At 41.7% G+C, this 20,437-nt stretch overlaps 1 protein-coding gene across 1 annotated transcript in view; it reads right to left on the bottom strand.

Annotated features, from left to right (window-relative positions):
• Positions 1-20,437, bottom strand: part of agbl4 (AGBL carboxypeptidase 4) — a 242,737-nt gene that overhangs the window by 205,796 nt on the left and 16,504 nt on the right. The window contains exon 3 of the mRNA XM_068591298.1: positions 17,709-17,833. Coding sequence (XP_068447399.1) covers positions 17,709-17,833 — 125 coding nt within the window. The remainder of the gene's footprint in view (positions 1-17,708; positions 17,834-20,437) is intronic.

A 20,437-nucleotide genomic window follows, 5' to 3' on the forward strand; every position in this document is an offset into this window, starting at 1 on the left:
TCTCATGTGCTACTGTCAGGATGAAGTGATGGTTTGAGCCGATATGACAAAAAGGGTTTTATTTTCAAAGTTGCCAACTGTAGCTTTAAGAAACAATCATGTGCTTAATGGCACATTGTCAAAACTACTTAATATTACATTTAGTTTTCATACAAAACAGCCATATATGTGGAGGGGGCTCTTGTGAAAATTGGAAGCCTAATTTGGACAGATAGAGGCAGCACACAAGCTTACATATGTTAAAATGACTGTGGTGATTTAGCATAGGAAATGACTATACAAGCGTGTTCACAAGTAGGGGGGCTTGAATACGGCACATTGCCTTGTACCACACAGGCTTTTTTTTTTTTTTAATGGCTCACACAAGCTACAAACAATGAGGCACAACTTTACAGTGCAACATAATACAGCTTCAGAAAACAACACAACAGCACAAAATGACACAATCCGAAACCTCCATGCGACATATTCTGCAACCAACACGTAGCACATGCCAGCCCCTTAATTTAAAGCCTGACAGTGGCTGGAGAGCTGTAACTGCGGGGTGAAACAAATGTGCATTTGATTTGTTATTATTTGTTATGGAAGGGGTTAAAGAAATAAGCGTGGGGCTAACGGTACTCTGACAAATGGAGAACAGGGTATATGAACCATGAAATGAACACTCTGGCAATTGGAAGGCAGGAGGCTTTCAGCACCATGGTCAGCAACAAAGTGCCTGCAACAGCTCACTGCATGAGCGATGGTATCCACAAGGCTAAACAACAGAGGACAACAGAAAAGGCAGGGGATTGTGGGAAAGAAGGGAAGGTGATAAAAAAAAGAAGAAAAAAAGCAGGTGAGAAACATGACGAGAGGATGATTAAAAAAAAAAGATGCCTTGTCGGTCGAGTGTAACGCTTTTCATTGGCCCGGTTTAAAAAGCAACAGGGAGGAGTACAAAAGATCAATAACTTTATTAGAACAAGGACACACAGGGACTGGGCGGTTTATTTCAAGCCAAAATAGAATAGAGAAGAAAAGAGGAGAACAATTTTCTTGAAAATAAGGTCAATCCAAGCTGTGTATTTGGTTTTTTTTTCCTCTCAGAGTCTGGTAAAGTATAGCTGCCCTTGCAGCTGTCAGCCTGTCTGTCTCCAGGTAAGGTGTGCAGGACTTTATCAGCGTAGAGCAGAAGGCAGAGCTCAGATAAAGTTAGAAGGAGAAAATAACCTCCACCACCTGGCTACCCCACTGCTTGTGAATGTGCCTTTTTCTCATTAATTGTTGTTGTGCTGCGGTATACAGCCATTAAACAGTAAATAAGTCATTAACTATGCTGGCTGCCAGGGTGCCCGGGGCCAGGACCTGTATTTGTTGCAGAGAAATGGAAGTGGTGGGCCCTGCAGGCACAGGGGCCGAGGTTAATGCAGTTGGGTTGATGACGGACAGCCGGGGATCTACTGAGCCAGTTACTCTCGCTCACGCACACGCACACGCACACACACACACACACACACACACACACAATATGAGTAGTTGACAGCAACAGATATGGAAAAATAAGACTTGCAGACAATAATTTGAATGCATACATTTTTATCTCTTTAAATACTGGTAATGATGTCACAAAGTCCATCTTACCACCGAGAAAAAAAAAGGTAAATATCCAAACGTTAAACATGATCATTAAACACCTGCAGCCAAAACAGAAAAGGACAAACCAGTGTTTCACACTGCAAATAGTCTGGAGAAAGAAATCTAACCCAACAGGTTTCTACAGTTTAAGCTCAAAGGAACAACATATTTCTGTCCCTGAAACCAAATATATTGTCTTAATCAATGGTGGATTACAGTAATCATTGATTGTGCTTATTTTTCATCACTTTTGCTGTCCACTTGACAATGTGAATTGTCCTTTGTGACATCATATTTCACCCTAATATCCTTTTTCATGTGGAAACAAATCAGACTGCGAAAGAAAAATAATAATTTCAAAGTCATTGGACCTTAATTAATTGTAAACCATAAGTCATTTTAAAAGTGAAAAAGCAGATGCACCTCATCTTGCCAATTTACACCACATAAAGTTGGTCATACTCACACAAATGGTTAATGGACTGTGCTTGTATTGCACGTTTCTAGTCTTCCAACCGCACAGAGTGCTACAACACAACATGTCATCCTTCACCCGTTCACACACTGATGGGAGGGGCTACCATGCAAGGTGCCACCGGCTCATCAGGACTCTAACTAACCATTCATACAACATTCACACACCATAGGCACCGCTACTTGGAGGTTACTTGGGGTTAAGTGTCTAGCCCAAGGACACATCGACGTGGACTAGCGGAGCCAGGGATCAAACCGCCGATCCTCTGATTGAAGGACGACACTGCTCTACGACTGCGCCACAGTCTCCCCAACTCAATCCATCAACATTTTTCTAATATACAAGGAAAGTTTTAAAGACTGGTATTCTCACAATGACCTTCCTGCTTTTTCAGAGAACCACCGTTTCTAAAGAATTTAAATTTGCATTGTTAGTGGCAAATATCAAAAGATTGAAAGGAAAGATGATGAAATAAACTGTAAGTGCTGAATTAATTACATCTCTGGAAGATTCAATTTTACATTTCCTTTACAGGATCCTTTCACATTGAGGCCAAACACACAGAATTTACAAGTCAATACAAAAATGATGCAATAAGCACACAACACAATAGAACTGAGTTATAACACCATGGAACTATTGTTATTACACATATTAGTGGCTAAAAACACAATTGAATTGTGGGGGGATTACCAGAAGGCAGATCCCAGTTAGAGAGTTATTAAAAACAATTGAGAACCATTTTCTATGTGCAGCTCTACAGCTAAAGGGTGATTATAGCTCATTTAGTATACATTTAATAAAAACTGGGTTACTGGGTTTGATTTTGACAATGTAGTTGAAGTCATTGTAGTCATTTAATATTATTTTACTTGGAAACTTAGCATTATCTGTGTTTTGTGGAGCAGGGAACACTACAACATTTGGATGTATTGTGACATATATTCCAGAGGAAACCAATATATTTGGTCTCTGTATTTTTCAGTGGAAATTGAACAACAAAGTAAGCCTTAAGGGGGATCCTGATGCCTGTTAAGTTATTTCGTCCCACACACCTTCACAATTCTTGAAATCCAAACAAACGTCAACCAAACCTCGCAAGACCACAATGAGTAAAACTAAATTTGAAGGAAGGCTTTCCAAAGCTAGTGATCAACCATCTCTGCTGTTGCTGATAAAAAATGAGGAGTCAAAATAAATATGTCGTGCGTGTGGGCTGAGAAAAACAATCCCCAAAATCCACATGTTTTGGCTGAAAAAATATGGTGTCAAATCTAAAAGACAAAAAAAAAAGAAGGCAAGACGCCAAAATGAAAACATCCCATCCTATCACTCAGTATCAGTGAGCGATGGGGGCCGGTGTTATTCTAATAGGACTGTAATTAAAGCCTCCATCTCATCTCCCTCTTATGCACGCTCTCTCAAAACACACAATAACACACGCGCACACACATGCAGAGAAGCACAAAAAATGCTTTGTTCCTCCCACCCACCTCTAGTCCATCAAGGGGTGTGTGTGTGTGTATGTGAGAGGGGGTTATAAAATCATTCTTAATTACACATTTGTCACATGAAAAGCATTCTGCCTACTTTGTATGAGCTCAAGCAGTCTGATTAATTCAGCGATCCTCACATTCCAACCGCTCATTATACACAAAACTTCCACTCCTCTCCGTCTTTTTTTGTTTTTTTTTTATCTACGTCTTTCCCCATTTCATTTTCTTCCTTCATTCCTTTGGTCCTTGACATTTCAGGCTTTTCATTTGAGTGCACTGATGCATGCTTGCCAGATCCAGTAGCCACGGAGGCAAGCTTTTCCTCTGGGTTTTAGGGTTTGACAGCACACACAGGCTGTCATTGTTCTGTGCTGGTTAACGATGAGAGGACGATTAAAGTGGAGGGAACCGCACAGTTTCTCGCTAGTTATGTACATCTTGCTTGCTATCATCTATACAGGCGTCCTCGTTCTATCAGAAAGAATAAGCAAATTCATCATATAAAACTATATTTACATTGAGCTTGGGTCCCATTGGTGGGTTAATCCTCAAACAATATATAGTGTACCATGTGGTCCATTAGCACCTGGACCACTTGAACAATCACAGTATTTTTGCTTTATACAAGATTGGGGGCATTTGTATTGCCTCTCAACAGCATCAACATGGCGATGGCTGAGCTGTCAGCTCTAAGCTAACGGTGATGACAGCGCCAACAGTGCAAACTACAGCATAAGTGCTGACAGAGCAAACAGCGTTTCACTGAGAGGAACCTTTGGGCAGAACTTTTCTTCTCTGCATGTTGTGCGACCACGAGTTGGTCATTGTGGTGTTTTCAGCTGTAACCGGTGTATGAGCGCAGTGCTAAGAAGCTCTCTCTTTTTTTACTTAATATTTTGTGCTTTCAACACATTCAAGTGATCCTTGACATCCAAATAAACAAACATGATAAAACAAATAGCAAATATTTTAAACTGCAATAGTATCAGTGGTCCAAATGAGAGTATAAACTCTAACCCTCACATGAACATCCACACCAACAAATGATCATACAGATACGCAAGCATCCACATCCACACACATACCCACACAGCATACCCGTAAGTACCCTCCCACATACACTTCCACGTACACACTCCACCAAGTATGATTAAATGTAATTAAATAAATAACCAAAGAAAAAAACAAAGAAAAATAAAGTAAAATAAAACATATTGAAATTAAAAGGAACTGTCATTTATATCAGAGAAGGGTTTGCAAATCAGCTTAGCAGTGATATTCTAGTGGTAGAGCAAGGTTTTGTTAACACAACCCCCTCTCAGTTGTATCTAAGTATAATGTAACCCAAGTCCATCTTCTTGTGAAGGTATCTATTGTCATTTGCAACTGTGCTGTCATTTTTTCCATTGTGTGAACCTGTTTTAATCTCTGTCTCCACTGAGTTATGGTTGGTGGTTTTGCATTCTTCCAGCTCACAGTTATCATTTTCATGGCAATCATTAAAAGGTATTATCTTTTGATACATAATATGTGTTTGCCGCTATAATAATCTCCTTTAATATCGGGCTTTTGAAGTAACTTCATTTTTAATATATAAATTAAAATGATATTGAATTGAATTCATTCATTCAATGAATTACACAATGTGCTAGTAAGTGAAAGAAAACAATAAAAGGGTCAATTTAAAAAAGCTTACTTTGAAAATCTGTAAGACTACGTAAACAGAGCATAAACTGTGTGAACATGATGTCTACATCTTACTCAAGTGAAGAGACCATTCGTTGAGCCATATGTATTTCACCAAAAACAAGCAATACAATCACAAGACCTTATTGTCCAGGAGCACTGCAATGTAAAAAAAGCATACAAACAAAACCACAAAAAACCTTGTATCACTTTTGTTATGAAATAGTTTTCATCTGTTTGAGGTATTTCCATCTCTGATTCCTTTGTGAGCTTACAGGAAAGCACAGGTCCGCTGCATCCCTTGAGACGCTAAATCTCAACATCACAAAGACAAACAACATCTGTTGACTTAAAAAAAATAAAAACTCAAGCAGCCTTGCTGCCATGGTGAAGATCTCACACATGCAGGCTGAACAAAGCAGTAAGGTGTCCCTATCACACTGTGATCCCCAATCTGAATCACGTTTCAGAGAGGATCCCGAAAGTTTGCTTTGCTTACATTTTTTGGGCATCTTTGAAAGGGATATTCTTCTGTAAGAGTGGAGCCAAGCTGAGCATTTAACACAGTTCACAAATAAGACCCTGTTTTCAACCACTTTGTCCAACCTGTGTCTGTTTGGTAATATTTTGGCTTGCCATGAAATTCCTTTTTCCAAAAAGTGTAAGGAGCGCTACACAGAGGAGTGTCAATACAAATCAGGTGTGGCTGTGCAGCTTTGGTATCAAAAATAACTGATCCCCAGCCTACTCTGAACAGCTGGTACAACTGACTCGGGTATTCCCTCTTTTGTCATATGCTGGCCGGGACGTGACCCACATGAAGCAACTGACCATCCCAATCACCCAGACTTCTTACATCTAGTGTATGCCTGTCTTCTTAATGGTCTTACCAATACGCATGTTGACATTGATATAAACAATGTGACATTTTATACATGCAATAATCATGCAATTGGTATTTGACACACTCTTAAATCTGGTCAACCATAATAAGACTTTGGTTTATCATAGTGGTGCAGTTGTTTAGTTACAGAAGCTGCTGCACAGTTGAATGAATGAAATGCATTTGTACTGACAAAAATAATAATTCCAAATGGAAGTAAATGTAAATTCAAAACTCATCCCTAATGTTAAAAAGCATTCACTTTGCTATCGTATGTGTGAGGTGGTGTGCCCAACCACAGCAGGTTACCACCATTGTGACATGAAACATTCATAGCAGATGTGACCAACGGCATCACAGAGCGGGAAGCTCGATCCTCCAGGGGCTCTGACACACATACAAGCACAAGCTCACACACACACACGCACACGCACACACACACACACACACACACTTTAGTCAACCAGCCACAATAATGTCTATTTTGTTTTATTGACATTCAGCTTCTGAATATATACCTGCAGGCACCAAAAATGGGCTGAACACACATACACACACATTTGTGACCACTGTCTTGATTTATGGTAGAGCATAGTGCTGACACCACCTACCCCAGGTGCTGCTAGGAGATAGAGCTCTGCGTGAGCAGCAACCCGCGGCTCTCTCACTCTCTCTCACACACACACACACACACACACACACACACACACACACACACACACACACTACTGCCTAAGGCCAACACACATCATACTATTTGACTGTATTAGTGACAGAGCATGTACGCACTTGCCACTAGAGTAGCTACAAATGTTTCACTTCACAGCATGCTCTTTGGACCGGCAAGCCACCAGCATGCCGGACCCCACATCCCCGGCCCCCCACCCCGCCCAGTGTCATTGACAGCGTATAGAGTAAATTAGCCCAACTGGCTTGACCTAACCACATGGGGTGTGAGCACAGTCTGAAAGTGTCTCCCTCGAAAAAAGAAAAAAAAAAAAACGACATCAAATCAACACCGAAGCAACCCTCAGAAGCCAGCACTTCACCGACAGAAAAAGAAGAGGAGTAGAATGAATACTGAACTGTTTGCTGTGGTCATTTGTGGAGAACAAAACAAAAATGGCAATGGCTGTTAGTTGACAACACACATAAGTGAGGTCGCCATTTGTTGTCGCAGCACACAAGGTACAATTAGCACACTAGCATTATGCAATAACAGCAAGACTAGTGGGATGCAGTTTTACATCATCTGTATGAAACATTTATAATTTATTTGGAACATATATCTTTTGCGACCATGCCCCCATTAAGCTCATTTCCATTCAGAGTTTGGGATGTAGTACATCATACTATAATTCTTGGAGTAAAGACTAAATGTAGTCATACAGTGGATTCTCTACTTGGTTTGTACGGTTTCAAAACCTTTAGTTTCGCATTTTGGGAACGGCCATCTTGGTTCTCTGCAGCTAAAAGTGACAACCAAAACACTATGGGAGACCCAGAACAGTCACGCTCCAAAGAAGCCTTATTTGACTGCTAATCTTACAGTACGTATTGGCCTCTTTTTTCAGAACAAGAGGTTGCCGCTGAAAGAGTTGCTTCTGCTTTGGATCTACCAATCCTGCTCTTCTGCTCTAACCTGATCAAATCAACTTAGAGGTGGGATGTGACCCCATGGTGTGAGATGGTGCAGGCCCATCTGACTATTTCTGTTTTGCCGATATGTATGTATGCACATTTCTGTGTGCTGCTCTGCAGGTTGGGGAAGCCTGCAGCGCTGTTGGACCCTGTGCTCACGTAACTATGGTTACAAAGCATCTATGACGCAATACATCCCCAATATTGTATGTTGTTAGTCCCAGCTCATACTGTACCTCTCCATTATGACTTTCAAACAATGCTTAATTCATTTCAGATGAGGATGTTTTTATCCTCTGTAGTGTGTGTAACATTATGCAGTGTACATACTAAACCAGTCTGTCTGTTGATTTTATTACATGAACACTAATTAGAGCCAGCAGCATTGAAATCAAATCAGTTACACGGTTTGGCTTAGCTCTGGTTGGGGGATGAAATGTTCAAGACTTTGGGAGAAAGGTCAGTTGTTGTTATTGCTGACTGAAGACAGCAACAGGAAATTTAAATGAGGCATGTTTTCTAAGTAATAGAAAGAAGCTCAGATAGCGGATTGGCCTGCAATCAGACAAAGATCACATACTTAAAATGGTTTTCTAGTTAAACTCTAAATACGATTCCAAGAGTATATCACGTCTTATTAAAATTGTATTAGCAACGGAAAAGAATCTTGAAGCAGCGCACTGTGAAATCGAAATGAAAGCTGAAGCTCTGATCATCTTTTCATCGATGTGGTGTCACAGTCACCATACAGTACGTTGGAATGGCTTTTAAAAACTCTGGCCTAAACGGTCTGTGATCCATATGACTAATGCCAGCCTGCCAGCAAAGGCGAAAGGTAGATTATATTTTCTATGTATTAAAGAACTGTATCAATCACAGGCTACGGCAAAGACAGCTCATAAGACTTATATTTAGAAGCGGAGTTCGCTATTCATCTTTTGCAATAAATTCAAAGAGAATTCGCTGTTAAGGGTATAAATGCCCGGTCAGAGACGGCCAATTGCTTGGTCCCTTGAAGTGCTCATCGCTCATTGAGAGAGATGCTCACAAGACATTTTTTTTAGCCAAGTCAAGTCTTAAGACTTTGGTCACAAATCCAAGCCAAGTTTCAAGACTTTGGTCACAAGTCTAAGCCAAGTTTCAAGACTTTGGTCACAAGTCTAAGCCAAGTTTCAAGACTTTGGTCACAAGTCTAAGCCAAGTCTCAAGACTTTGGTCACAAGTCTAAGTCAAGCTTTAAGACGTTGGACACAAGTCTAAGCCGAGTCTCAAGACTTTGGTCACAAGTCTAAGTCAAGTCTCAAGACTTTGGTCACAAGTCCACGTCATTTCTCAGGACTTTGGTCATAAGTCCAAGTCAAGTCTCAAAACTTTGGTCACAAGTCTAAGCTAAGTCTCAAGACTTTAGTAATAAGTCCAAATCAAGTCTTGAGTCTCCTACAGTTGCAAAGAGCGTTCTGTCTTCTGCTACCATCTGGCTGCTTAAAGCACTGCACAGCTACATTTCAGGAATTCAAAGCATGAGCTGCATTATCATCACTGCTTTATTCATGAGCATACAGTATCAGTAAGTGTTGTCTCAAATACGCCAATTTATAACTTTGAAACAATACCTTGATCTGATGGAAGGACGGACAGAAAGACAGACACAAAGACAGACCCAATGCACTACAACATTGCAGGCACTCTCATCAGATGGTGCATATTAGAATAGTAGCTCGTCAGCAGCCTCCCAAAACAATAAAACAGCAGTCGACAGACAACTTAGCCCATCAGCACACTGTTAAATTACAGCCATCAGCACCCCCTTCCCCCCTCTGGATCTAAACTCTCATCTCCAGCACCAGGAGAACAATCTGCAGAGTAATTAGCCTCCACCAACAGACAGTTACAGAGAAAAGGAGGACGTTTGGCTTGATTAAATTATTAAACCACACAAACAAAAAACAAAAGCAGCATCAAAGAGGCACTGCGGCTCTTCTTCAAAGCTCCTCGCTGTTCCCTAAATACAGAATATAGAGAATGTGTTCTCCCAAGCCACTAGTTGGCATAATTAGCTAAATGTGTGCGTTTGTGCACAAGTGTGTGTGTGTGTATGTGTACAGTGCGATTGGACCGCTATCTAAAATAACCAAGTGGTTAACGACAACATGATGCCAGGGAGGCCCCCCCACCCCAATGCCATCGTACACACACATCACACGCGTCTACACACATACACATTAAACAATACTCTAATTACAACATTTATAACTCCCCCTTGTCTCCTGCGTCGCTCCAACCCCCAACACACAAATCTGTGAATCTGGAATTGAATTTAGCCCAAGTTGAGGGCTGTGCTGGCATGAAAAGACTATTTGATTAGAACGGCAGTTGTTTCATTTGTGGTGCAGCAGATTGCAGAGCCTCTCTATCCGGTGTGCAATCTGTATTCATTACTCGGTGTAAAAGGATGATCCATGTCCTGACACCAGGCTCATCATTTCATGCAGATGCACAGCAGCTCTACAAGGCCCTTACCAAGCTCCCGTACCAAGCCTCCCGCTGAAACCTCTGCTACGCTCTTCTCCTTCCCCCTTTAACGCCACCTTATCCCTCTTTCCTGGTTTATTTTCCTCTTTTCCCGACGGTAGCATCTTATCTTTGTTTCTCTAATGACGTTCTGGCTTCAAATGACTAAAGACATGTTACGCAAAAACATGTTAAATATTTAGGTAAAACTAAAGAGACAGAGTAATAAACAATAATGATTTACATTGTCTTAATAAATGCTAAACATTCAGAAAACAAATACCTTCTTTGAATATGTAATATATTTAGCTGTAGCGGTATTGCAGGTGAAAAAAAAGAAGTTGTTCCTATGCTAACAACACCCTCTTTCTAAAAAGCCAAAGCCATCTCAAAAGAACAGTTTACTCACATGTCTACCTCTTCCCTCGTTCTTTTCTGTCCGCATTCATTGCCCCTCCACCTTTCTTTTCATTCCATGCTGTGGCTTACAACCCTGCTCTTTCTTTTCAAGGACTGCTAAGGCCTGCTGGTAGCTCGCCACCTCCAGCCTCCGATGGAAAACTGTCAAAAGAACACTGCAAGGCATTCTGGGGCCTTTATTTGAGCATGTAGGACTTATTCTGCACTAGACTAATCCTGCACCTTCACCACGTATGCATTATGTGTCTGCAGCCACAAAAACAGAAAAAGTTCGCCAACACTCTCACGCACTTGACTGCTCTTTGCACTCTGTGCCTTGATTCGCGAAATTAGCGGCGAGAGTCCACTTTGGCAGCATCTCACTCCGCCATACTGCTGGGCTCCGAATGGATGGCCTACTGATGACTGTCCTGATGGGCACGCACACCAAACCCTCTACAGATGTTCCCATGCCAGACAAACATGTCACAACTGCAAGCTGTTTCATGACATTTCCCACATAAATGAAAACAGAAGTCCCAAACTTCCATGAGGCTGACTCAACTGAAGATGCGTGCACTTTTGTATTTTGTCAAAAGAGTAGTGTGAGACAATTGTTACAGCTCAGTAGGGAAACTGTAGTATTAGGCATGCATATTGTATTATTAACCCCACAAATCCCAGGAAACTGTGAGCTAAGAGTTATGCATGAGTCTCTGCGTAATAAAAAGTGTCTCTGCTTTATTTTCAAACATGCCCTTAAGCTCTGTGCCTCCTTTTTAAAGTGAATCAAGCTAAAAATAAAGCAATGAATTTTGATAAGGAACCTTGCGTCAGCAGCGATAACCCAGAGGAAACTCATTTTGCTATCAGGGAGACGATTTGAAAATTCATTCTGTGCTGTTGTCATATCCTTTTGTCCATGTCATTATGAAGTGATCTGGGGAGCATCAGCCTTGACAATGAGGAAGGATGCCTTAGTTTGTCTTTACAGAACAAGGTCACTTAAGATACCCTACGCTCCTTGACACAACTGTCTGATGTCTTGTATGTCTTTCAAAACCACACAAGTCTTTCCATAACTTCCTTCTAGGGTTTGAAACTAGGATCCTAAACTTTCTGGGCCTGTGTGGTGTGTTTTTGAAGTGAAATAATCCCTTTGGCAGAGTCACACAAAAGCCAATGCTTCTCCTTCGGAGACTGTAAAGAGAGGAAGCTTAAAAAATGAACTTCCAAAGAAGAAGAAGACCACACGCATAGGATACATGCCTATCTAGCGTGTGCCATATGCTGCAAAAGCAGAAGAGGAAGAAAAGGCAAAGGACTAAACATGGCATAGCCAGCCTGAGTCTTTCAGACAGACAGGGCAATGAGACAAGCAGACCTGTTGACAAGCATGTAAGTGGGCTTGTGCGAGTGTGAGTTTGACAGTGTGCATCTTTGTGAGTATGCAGGAGCTTTTGCCTTTTAGTATGTGGTCGACAGTATGGGTAGACCTGATAGAAGTGCAGTAGTCTAATCCTAGAGCTATACATCCTCCCATGGGTCTACCCAATGTTGTCCCGCCACGAAGAAACTGCCACCAACCAGCTGTCTGCAGTGCACGCTCACGGGCACGCTACGCCATCAATGATTAGCCCACATTCATCCAACGGTGCTCGCTAGAGACCCGCCTGTCCTCTTCTCCCTCTGTCACTGCTGAAGGACATCACAACACCGACATGACGGTGGAGAGATGCAAGGAGAACGGAGGAAAGGCGGGACAGAGGTGGAATAGACAAGTGGGAGTGGAGTGTCCCGATACACTTCAGTAAACCTGAGAAGACCGGGTGGTGAGGGGTTGAAGTTCAATGCGTTGATCCACATAGACATGGCCGAGACAGGCCTTCTACACCATAACATTGTCCGGAGCCGATGAAGCAGTGCTCAGATAAGAACCTCTATTATGCAGGCTGGCATTGATGTTACACACAACCAGCAGCTGACTTCCCAGAAATGCCGCAAATGTGCTCTATTTAGGGTGGGAGGGAAATGTATTGCTTACATGAACAAGTCATTTCTTGTAAATACACCCCTCCTCCTCCTCCTATACCCTCTCTTCCTGCTTCTGTCTCTTCTGGATGGAAAAAAAAAATAAAATCGATGTGCATCACATCCATTACCCGGCTCTCTCCCCATCTCTCTGTCTTTCTCTCACTCACTCTCCTTTACTCTGTTTGTTTCTTCCCTGCTTTAGCACAAGATGTCAGCATATTAATGGTGTATCTTTCAAACTGATGAGTAAATTGCACATTCAGAAAATGACACATTGTAGAGGATTTTTGAAGGCCTTTTAAACCCAATTAGGCATCATGACATGTGACATCAGATAGAATATTCAAATCATTTAGAGTATTGGTTCGAGCCCACTCACATTTAGTTTCTAGCAGAAGATGCATAAAAGCAGGGCTGGTTGATTAGCTTCATCAAGACATGATCCATAATGGCTCTGTGATAGTTTTAACACCCTATTTTACGCTTAACTTTGTGCCATCTGACTTATTCCCCTCGACAAATTGTATAACATCTCTGATGATGAATTTAAATAGGTGAGCATTGTCTGCAGCAGCAAAGTGATGACGGCTCTTTTGGGGATTCTGGGTAGCACATGGCCTCTTCTGCTTCAGTTCGTTCTCTTTTCTGATTATGGAGAGTAACCGCCCTGCACTTTGCTTTCCCTGGACAAGTGAGGCTTACAAATCACCCCTGCAGCAGTTGGAAGAGCTGGAGGAGTTGAAGGCACTCGGCGCAAGGTTTTACTGCCTGTCTTCTATGAATGGCTCCCTGTAGGCTCCTATGATAATAGCTCACAGCCGTGCCCTTCACGGAGGCTGACATCAAGCACACCCCTACAGCAGAATGGAACGGCATATCAACTTACCCAATGGGGTGTCATATCAACTCATCCACTGGTTTCTGGTCATAACATAGGCAGAAGTTGAAACGAAATAGGACTAGCTGTTGGGCGATGTCTGCCAATGTCCACATTGAAACATCATAATGGACAATTATATTGTTGATTAAACTGTGATGACGTGTTCAAATTCCAAATATAAATTCATTAATCATATATATTTGTTTGTACCCCATGTATAGCGTCTCTGAATATTCAGAAAAGCGCTGTATATAATTTAAGTATTATTTTATTATTATTGTTATATTCAGGTACTCGCTCCATTGGCGGAATTATGAGACAATGAGCGCCCCTGGGCAAAGACAAGCAAAAAGCTCTATCAAGACTTCAGAGTTTTTCATTTTCTCGCTTCTTTGTATGGTTGTTTTGTCGCTCTTTGTGGTCATTTTGTGTCTCTCAGTCATTTTTAGCCTTTTGTTTTTTGTGGCACTTTGGAATTGCTTTGGTCATTTTGTAGCTGGTTTGTATCTTTATGTTGTTGTTTTGTGTCTCTTTGGAGTCATTTTGTGTCTCAGAGTTTGTTTTGCCTGCTTTCATCGCCATTGTGAGTATATTTGCGTTTATCTGCACCTGTTTCGCATCGCTTAGTTGTTTTAGTGCCTTTGCAGTAATTTATGATTCTTTATGGTCATTTTGAATCTTTTCCTACTTGGTACATGTGTCTTTGAGTGTCATTTTGTCAGTGAAGGCCAGTGGGCGGCTGAAATGTGGGTAAAATGTTTTTAAAAGGCATGTTAATGAGGTTAAATATTTTAAAGGAAATGAGATGTCCGAGCCCATCTCCTCCAAAGTACATTGCATAGCACAAAGTGTGAGTTAGTCATGAATGGGGACTAAGTCAACAATGGCTAAATTTCAACATGCATGAAGAATTCATGTTTGTTCACAGCAACCCCATCTTTACATGATGACCAACACAGGGAGATGAGAGATCTCTGCTATCACAGCATTATCCCTCCTCTCCACCTGTTCACCCTGGCCCAACGTGCTTTCTTTGCTGTTGGACGAAGTGAAAATAATGGATGAAACCCAAGTCAACAACGCTAAGCTCAGATATCTTTAATGTATTCCGATATAAGCCTGAATACCTTCAATCAAAACATTTTTGCAAAAGCTCAAGACTCACACTCTTTACAGCATCGAACTAGGAGACCCCACCATCAAATTCATCAGCAGTTGCTAGGTAGTGCTGCTGTTTGAGGCTGTACAGTAGAGTGTTTGTGCTGACGTCAGCATGCTAACATGTATCATGGTCACAGTTTCAGTTTGGCATGTTTGCCTACTAAAGGATCATCCAAATTATTACATATTTTCCTTAGGGGGACATGAATGTCCAGACAAATTCTCAGAACAATCCTTCTAATAGCTGGGATTTAAAATGTCTCTGACTATAAGTTATCATCCAGAAATGTTTTTTGTGAATTTTTTGAAAATATAGAGTTTTTTTGCTTTTTTTTTTTAAGGTTTACAACAAAGAAACTTCTTTTATTAAGATATAGTATCATCAGAAAGATAAGTGTAAAAAACTGACTTTTCATCAAATTTGTGTCTCCTCGTGGCCCGGTACTGCCTCGAACCAATTATTCTGCAGAAGTATTTTTTTTGCTTCTCAGAGAATATGCCAAACCAAGCAAAACCTCAAATAGTGTCCCGGTCATTGCAACCAACGTAACCACAATTGGTCTGAGCTTTTTGGGGTAAGTGAGTGGTTCGAAAAACACAAAAAAGAAAGGACATACAAAAAAGAGACATTCATCCATCCAGCCATCCATCATAACCGGTGCAACGGTGAAGCCAATTTCCACAAAGCTGCTAAGCTGATTGAGGCAGACCAAATCTGTTTCACCAGCTTACATTCCTTCAAAATGGCCATCTCACTTCCAATATCACGGGCTTTTACTGTTCCCCATTCCCCTGGCTCAGGCTGAGAGTTAGCAAGGCTTAGCTGGATGAAACACTCCACCAGCCCAGTTCTCCCCTGGAACCCACTGATATCTCTATAGCACAGCTTCTCCCCACATAGCTACACTTAGTTGGTTTATTTACAATTATTCTTTGTTTGTTTAATTTCTACATTTTTATTTTTTGTTTCAAATCATAAGGATGTTACAACCGTGAGGATGTAAACGAAAGATGTATGTCAATTCTGACGATTTTAGGCATACAGACACAATCTAATCACAGAGTCTGTTTACACACACACACACACACACACACACACACACACACACACACACACCTTGGCAAACTGCACAGGCAGCACTTAACCACAACACCTTCTACTGGAGTAGATTAAATTCACACACTTCTTTGAAGAAGGAAATTGGACAGATAAGAAACAGATTTCAATGAAAGAAGCTTGCGAGGGTGCCTATAGAGAGAGGGCGTGGCAGTGTCAAAGAATATGTTTTCTCACCTGTAAGCTTCCGCTTGCATGTGCCACTGTACATCGCGTGGACATATATATGATAGTTATCAATCTTTTATCATTCATGGTTGTGTGTTCCCCTCCTCGCTTGCTGTCTCTCTGTCTATCTCTCACACTTTCTCTGTCATTTTGCCACAGCAGCAAATATCCTGTTGGCCCAGGCTGCAGACTGCTGGTGCTGGTCTATCTGGCCCTGGGATCGATCCGGCTCCAAGCCGAGGCCTCCCATTCATCTCAGAGCCATAAAATGTGATTAGTGCTGACTACAGCACTGCAGGGAGATGGGCTGATAGGCCTGATAGCCTCAGATAGGCTGGGTTGGACACTATACAGGAAGACAGCAGCAACAGCATGCAGTGGATTCATCCTTGCCTTTTTTCTCTGTTTGCTTTTTTCTCACTCTTATCTTGGTCAACCTCTTACCTCCTCCTCCTTTGTATCTTACTCCCCCCGTCCTTATGTTTTGCTCTCTTCTCACTATCTCTAAACTGTATCGCTCATTTTTAGGTTGGCTTCATATCTAAGGCGGACAAGATGTTATGCGCAGAAGTTAAAATCCAGCAGTAGATGTCAATATTTTCCATTTTACCTTCTTCATATCATGCAAAGTTATATTCAAATAGCAAGCCTCCCTCTCGCTAAAGCCACACCCACTGAACGCACATATCTCTGTGGCATGTGACCACCTCTGTCAGCCAATCACGGAGCTCGGAGCTTGCTAGTGGCAGAATAAGCTTGAATGCAGTGACAACAAGTGTAGGAAACAGATGACTGCCTTAATTCTAAAGAGAAACATCGTTGGTCGTGTTATGATCACACATTTCTCATGCACTGAGATGTGTTAGACTTTAACACATCTCAGTTAGAGGACATTCTGGGAGAGACAATTTGTCTCTGGAACAGATTTCTGCATATGAATGCATAATCTGTAAGCAACAGGACAAGACTTCAGTATCTGAAAAGTTCTAATTTCCGTTTGTGGTCTGTTTTAGTCCGAGTAGCATTGACCTATAAGGTGTGAGTGGGCTATGGTTGAATGCAGGTAAACAGACAACGGAAAGAAAAGAAGGTGGAATGCTATCGCAGAACCCATTGTCTAACATCTGACAGCTCATCTCTATAAACCAATATACACCAATGAATGCAGATATACAATCGGGTCATAGACTCTGAACTCCAACTCCATTTTCGAGTCCACAAGTTGGACCGTAAGCAATGACCGCTGCACGTAAGATATCCGTTAGCATAAAGACTGCTTGGTTTTTATAGTAAAAGTAGTCGAAATGTGCTTCTTATCCAGAGGTGAAGTGGAAAATATGTATTTCAAACAGTATTTGTTTGAACCAGCCATAAATTCGCTTGTCAAACTTTCACAAGATGGGTTTTACTTATAACACGTCTTCATCAGGAAGGGCACATGCTTGGTAGAAGGAAAGGGTCTGAGAGTCCTGGCACATTTCAGGACATTGGTGTCAGCAGTTGGTAGATATTTTATGATTGAGCCAATTTAGCAACCTCAAAGTAGAATCTGTGTGTGTTTTTGGAGATGGAATGGAATTGGGAAAGAAATCCTGCTTTATGATGAATAGTAACATTATACAAGTCCACAGCATCCTGACCTGTGTCTCACGAACGTTCTCCACTGAGAAGTTGAACCAGACTCGGAAGCGAGGGTTGCAGGTGTCCGGGCGGATGAAGAGGTCAAACTCAAACTCACTGATGTAGTCGACCCGGCCGAGGTTCCCTGCAGAGGCAGTAAAATAGCTCACATTAGCTTTAAGCAGAACTCAGCAGACCACAGCACAGAACCAAAGTGCAGCATTTCTTCTGCATTTGGACTCGGAACATGAGCAACAGAAGAAAGAAGGACAAAATGATGTTATAGTACAGCCTTATTTCAAATAGAGGATCCGCTTTCTAAGACAGATGTGTTCAATTGATAAGTGTCATGGTGGTCCCCTGCATGGTTTCTTACTACAGTATCTGCAGATTTAACCACATTGGGAAGTTCTTTCAACCAAGTCAGTGCCCACAGAGAGCAGTTACTAGGAGGAGCAGAAAGACCAATAGACAGGGCTTTTTCAGCCATCCGTATCTGGCACACAATATACTACCCACAGCAATAAGATCCAGATGATCAGTGGACGGATAATTAATCCAGTGGGAACTATTTCCTTGCTTCCAATTCTCATAGCTGTCTATAAGATGACTGGGTAGTAGATGATAACATGACAAGCTTTCTAAATATAGACCTTATCTGTATCTTCTGATTCATATGTGGGCACACATGTAGTGGAGACGCTTGTGGTGCATCACGCATGAATTAATGATTGTCAAAAAAGGGGGGGGGGGCGAGGGGGCACAAAGAAGAAAGGGTGTTAGCCTTCATGTTGGAGATGCACGGGAAAGAAAATGACAAATTGACAGCTTATTTTCACAGAATGATGTGCTTAACCCAATAAACGAGACCAGTCACTTCCAGGCAGCTGTTAAAGAGTTAAGTTCTCTGGCAAACTTGGCAGAGCACGATGCTCCACGTCCCCAACAACTCCACATCAGGGCACTGTTGACCACCTGGTGGCAAGTACTTCCAGAGCAGCAGCACGCACACACAGCTGATTATAGACAGATGGGCTAACTACCACACTGTCAAAGTAGATCCCTCTCCTTCTGCCATTGGACAGATATATTACACGAGTCAGCTTGCAACACACACACACACACACACACAAACACACACACACACACACACACAAACAAACACTATCTCCTCCACTGACGCTACCCACAGAAGTGCTATCATCGGTTGATATAGGACCGCAGAAACCTACAAGTAGCTTTGATGTATAAACAAGACCAGTATTTCAGGTTGAATTTGTATATTGAACACAGCATGCAGCAGTAACACACGAGCAACGAGAAAGAGATTGCAAAAGGATATTGTGCAACAATAAGCTGATGATTGATTCGTATTTACATTTGCAGCCCTTCCACCAACAGTTTCCGCAGCTAGCACTAATGGTGAGTGGCGTCTCATTCCAGCACACTGGAGCCTGGAAAACATCTCTCTCTGCAGGTCGTTTTAAGCGTAAAGGGAGTGGCTGAGCTATGCTGAAATATTGTTGTACTTGATCTGCTCTTTCTTATACTTTATTCTACAATTCTACATTCAGTGAAAATAAGCTCTCTCTTGTCAGCTTTCAACACAACGTTTATCCAGCTGGCTCTTACATGTGGGCAAACACATTTCAATATACATAATCGTGATATCACAAGATCATATAAGACTACGTATCCTGTGAGGAGCTAAAAGTGTGTGTGTGTGTGTGTGTGTGTGTGTGTGTGTGTGTGTGTGTGTGTGTGTGTGTGTGACGACAGAGAGATTTGGAGAGCCTACCTTGTTTTTTCGGAACGACAAATGTAGGATTTTTTTTTCAAACCTAACGCATCTCTGAAATTATAATGTGTATTTATCATTTGATTTTGATTTATCATTTGCAGTATGTTAAACTCTTTTATTTTGTGCTGACAGAAACATGTGATTTCCACAAAAATATGTGTTCTGAAGTATTTATGATCTCACATTATGTTACATTTTCATACATTGTAACTTATCCTTCATTTAGCCATGACAGCAGTGAACCGGCGTATCTTCAGATGATAACTTGTGTGTGAAACCATCACTAAGAGAGAGATGATTGATTCGATGACTGAGGCCCCAACTGGCCAGCCAGAGTTCGTTTTGCACCGTGGCTGGCTAGCTAAGAAGCGGCAGGCAGGCAGGGACTAGCATTTTGGCTGGTTTTGCAATGCAATCTTGAGCCATTGAAGGCAGATAAAGCCAAGAGCAGGCGGAGGGTTGAACCAGACACAGCTGCAGCTAGCAAGTGCGGACAAAGAGAGAGAAGGCAGACAGCAGAGCGGCACCTGTTCCACAAAGATGTGGATCAAATCGATCATCTCTCATACCGACATCACAGCTATTCCGAGCCGACGCTGCCAGATACCGCCAATTACACCAAGTTGATGATGGCTCCAAGGGTTACCCGTCCTATCAGTCTTAATAACGCTATTCAATGATAAAAACACAACCACTCTATGAGGGCACTTTCGTTATGTACATGCTTCTGTAGATTTAAAAGGGAGGTAAACCATCACCAGAAAGCAATACATTGATCTGTGAATCTCCATTGTGAAAACCATCCTCACTACACAGTCAACTGGAAATAACCCCAAAATGATTTCTCCGTGATTAGTTTGGTTGCATTGCAGTGTGTCAAACTACTGTATGTCGTTAAACCAGAGGAAGATTAGACCGTTGTTACAAATGCTGTGAGAGACGACACAG

Source organism: Clinocottus analis, unplaced genomic scaffold (genome assembly GCF_023055335.1).
Source record: "Clinocottus analis isolate CAN_PGR_092001 unplaced genomic scaffold, fCliAna1.0.p SCAF_25, whole genome shotgun sequence".
Classification (NCBI taxonomy): domain Eukaryota; kingdom Metazoa; phylum Chordata; class Actinopteri; order Perciformes; family Cottidae; genus Clinocottus; species Clinocottus analis.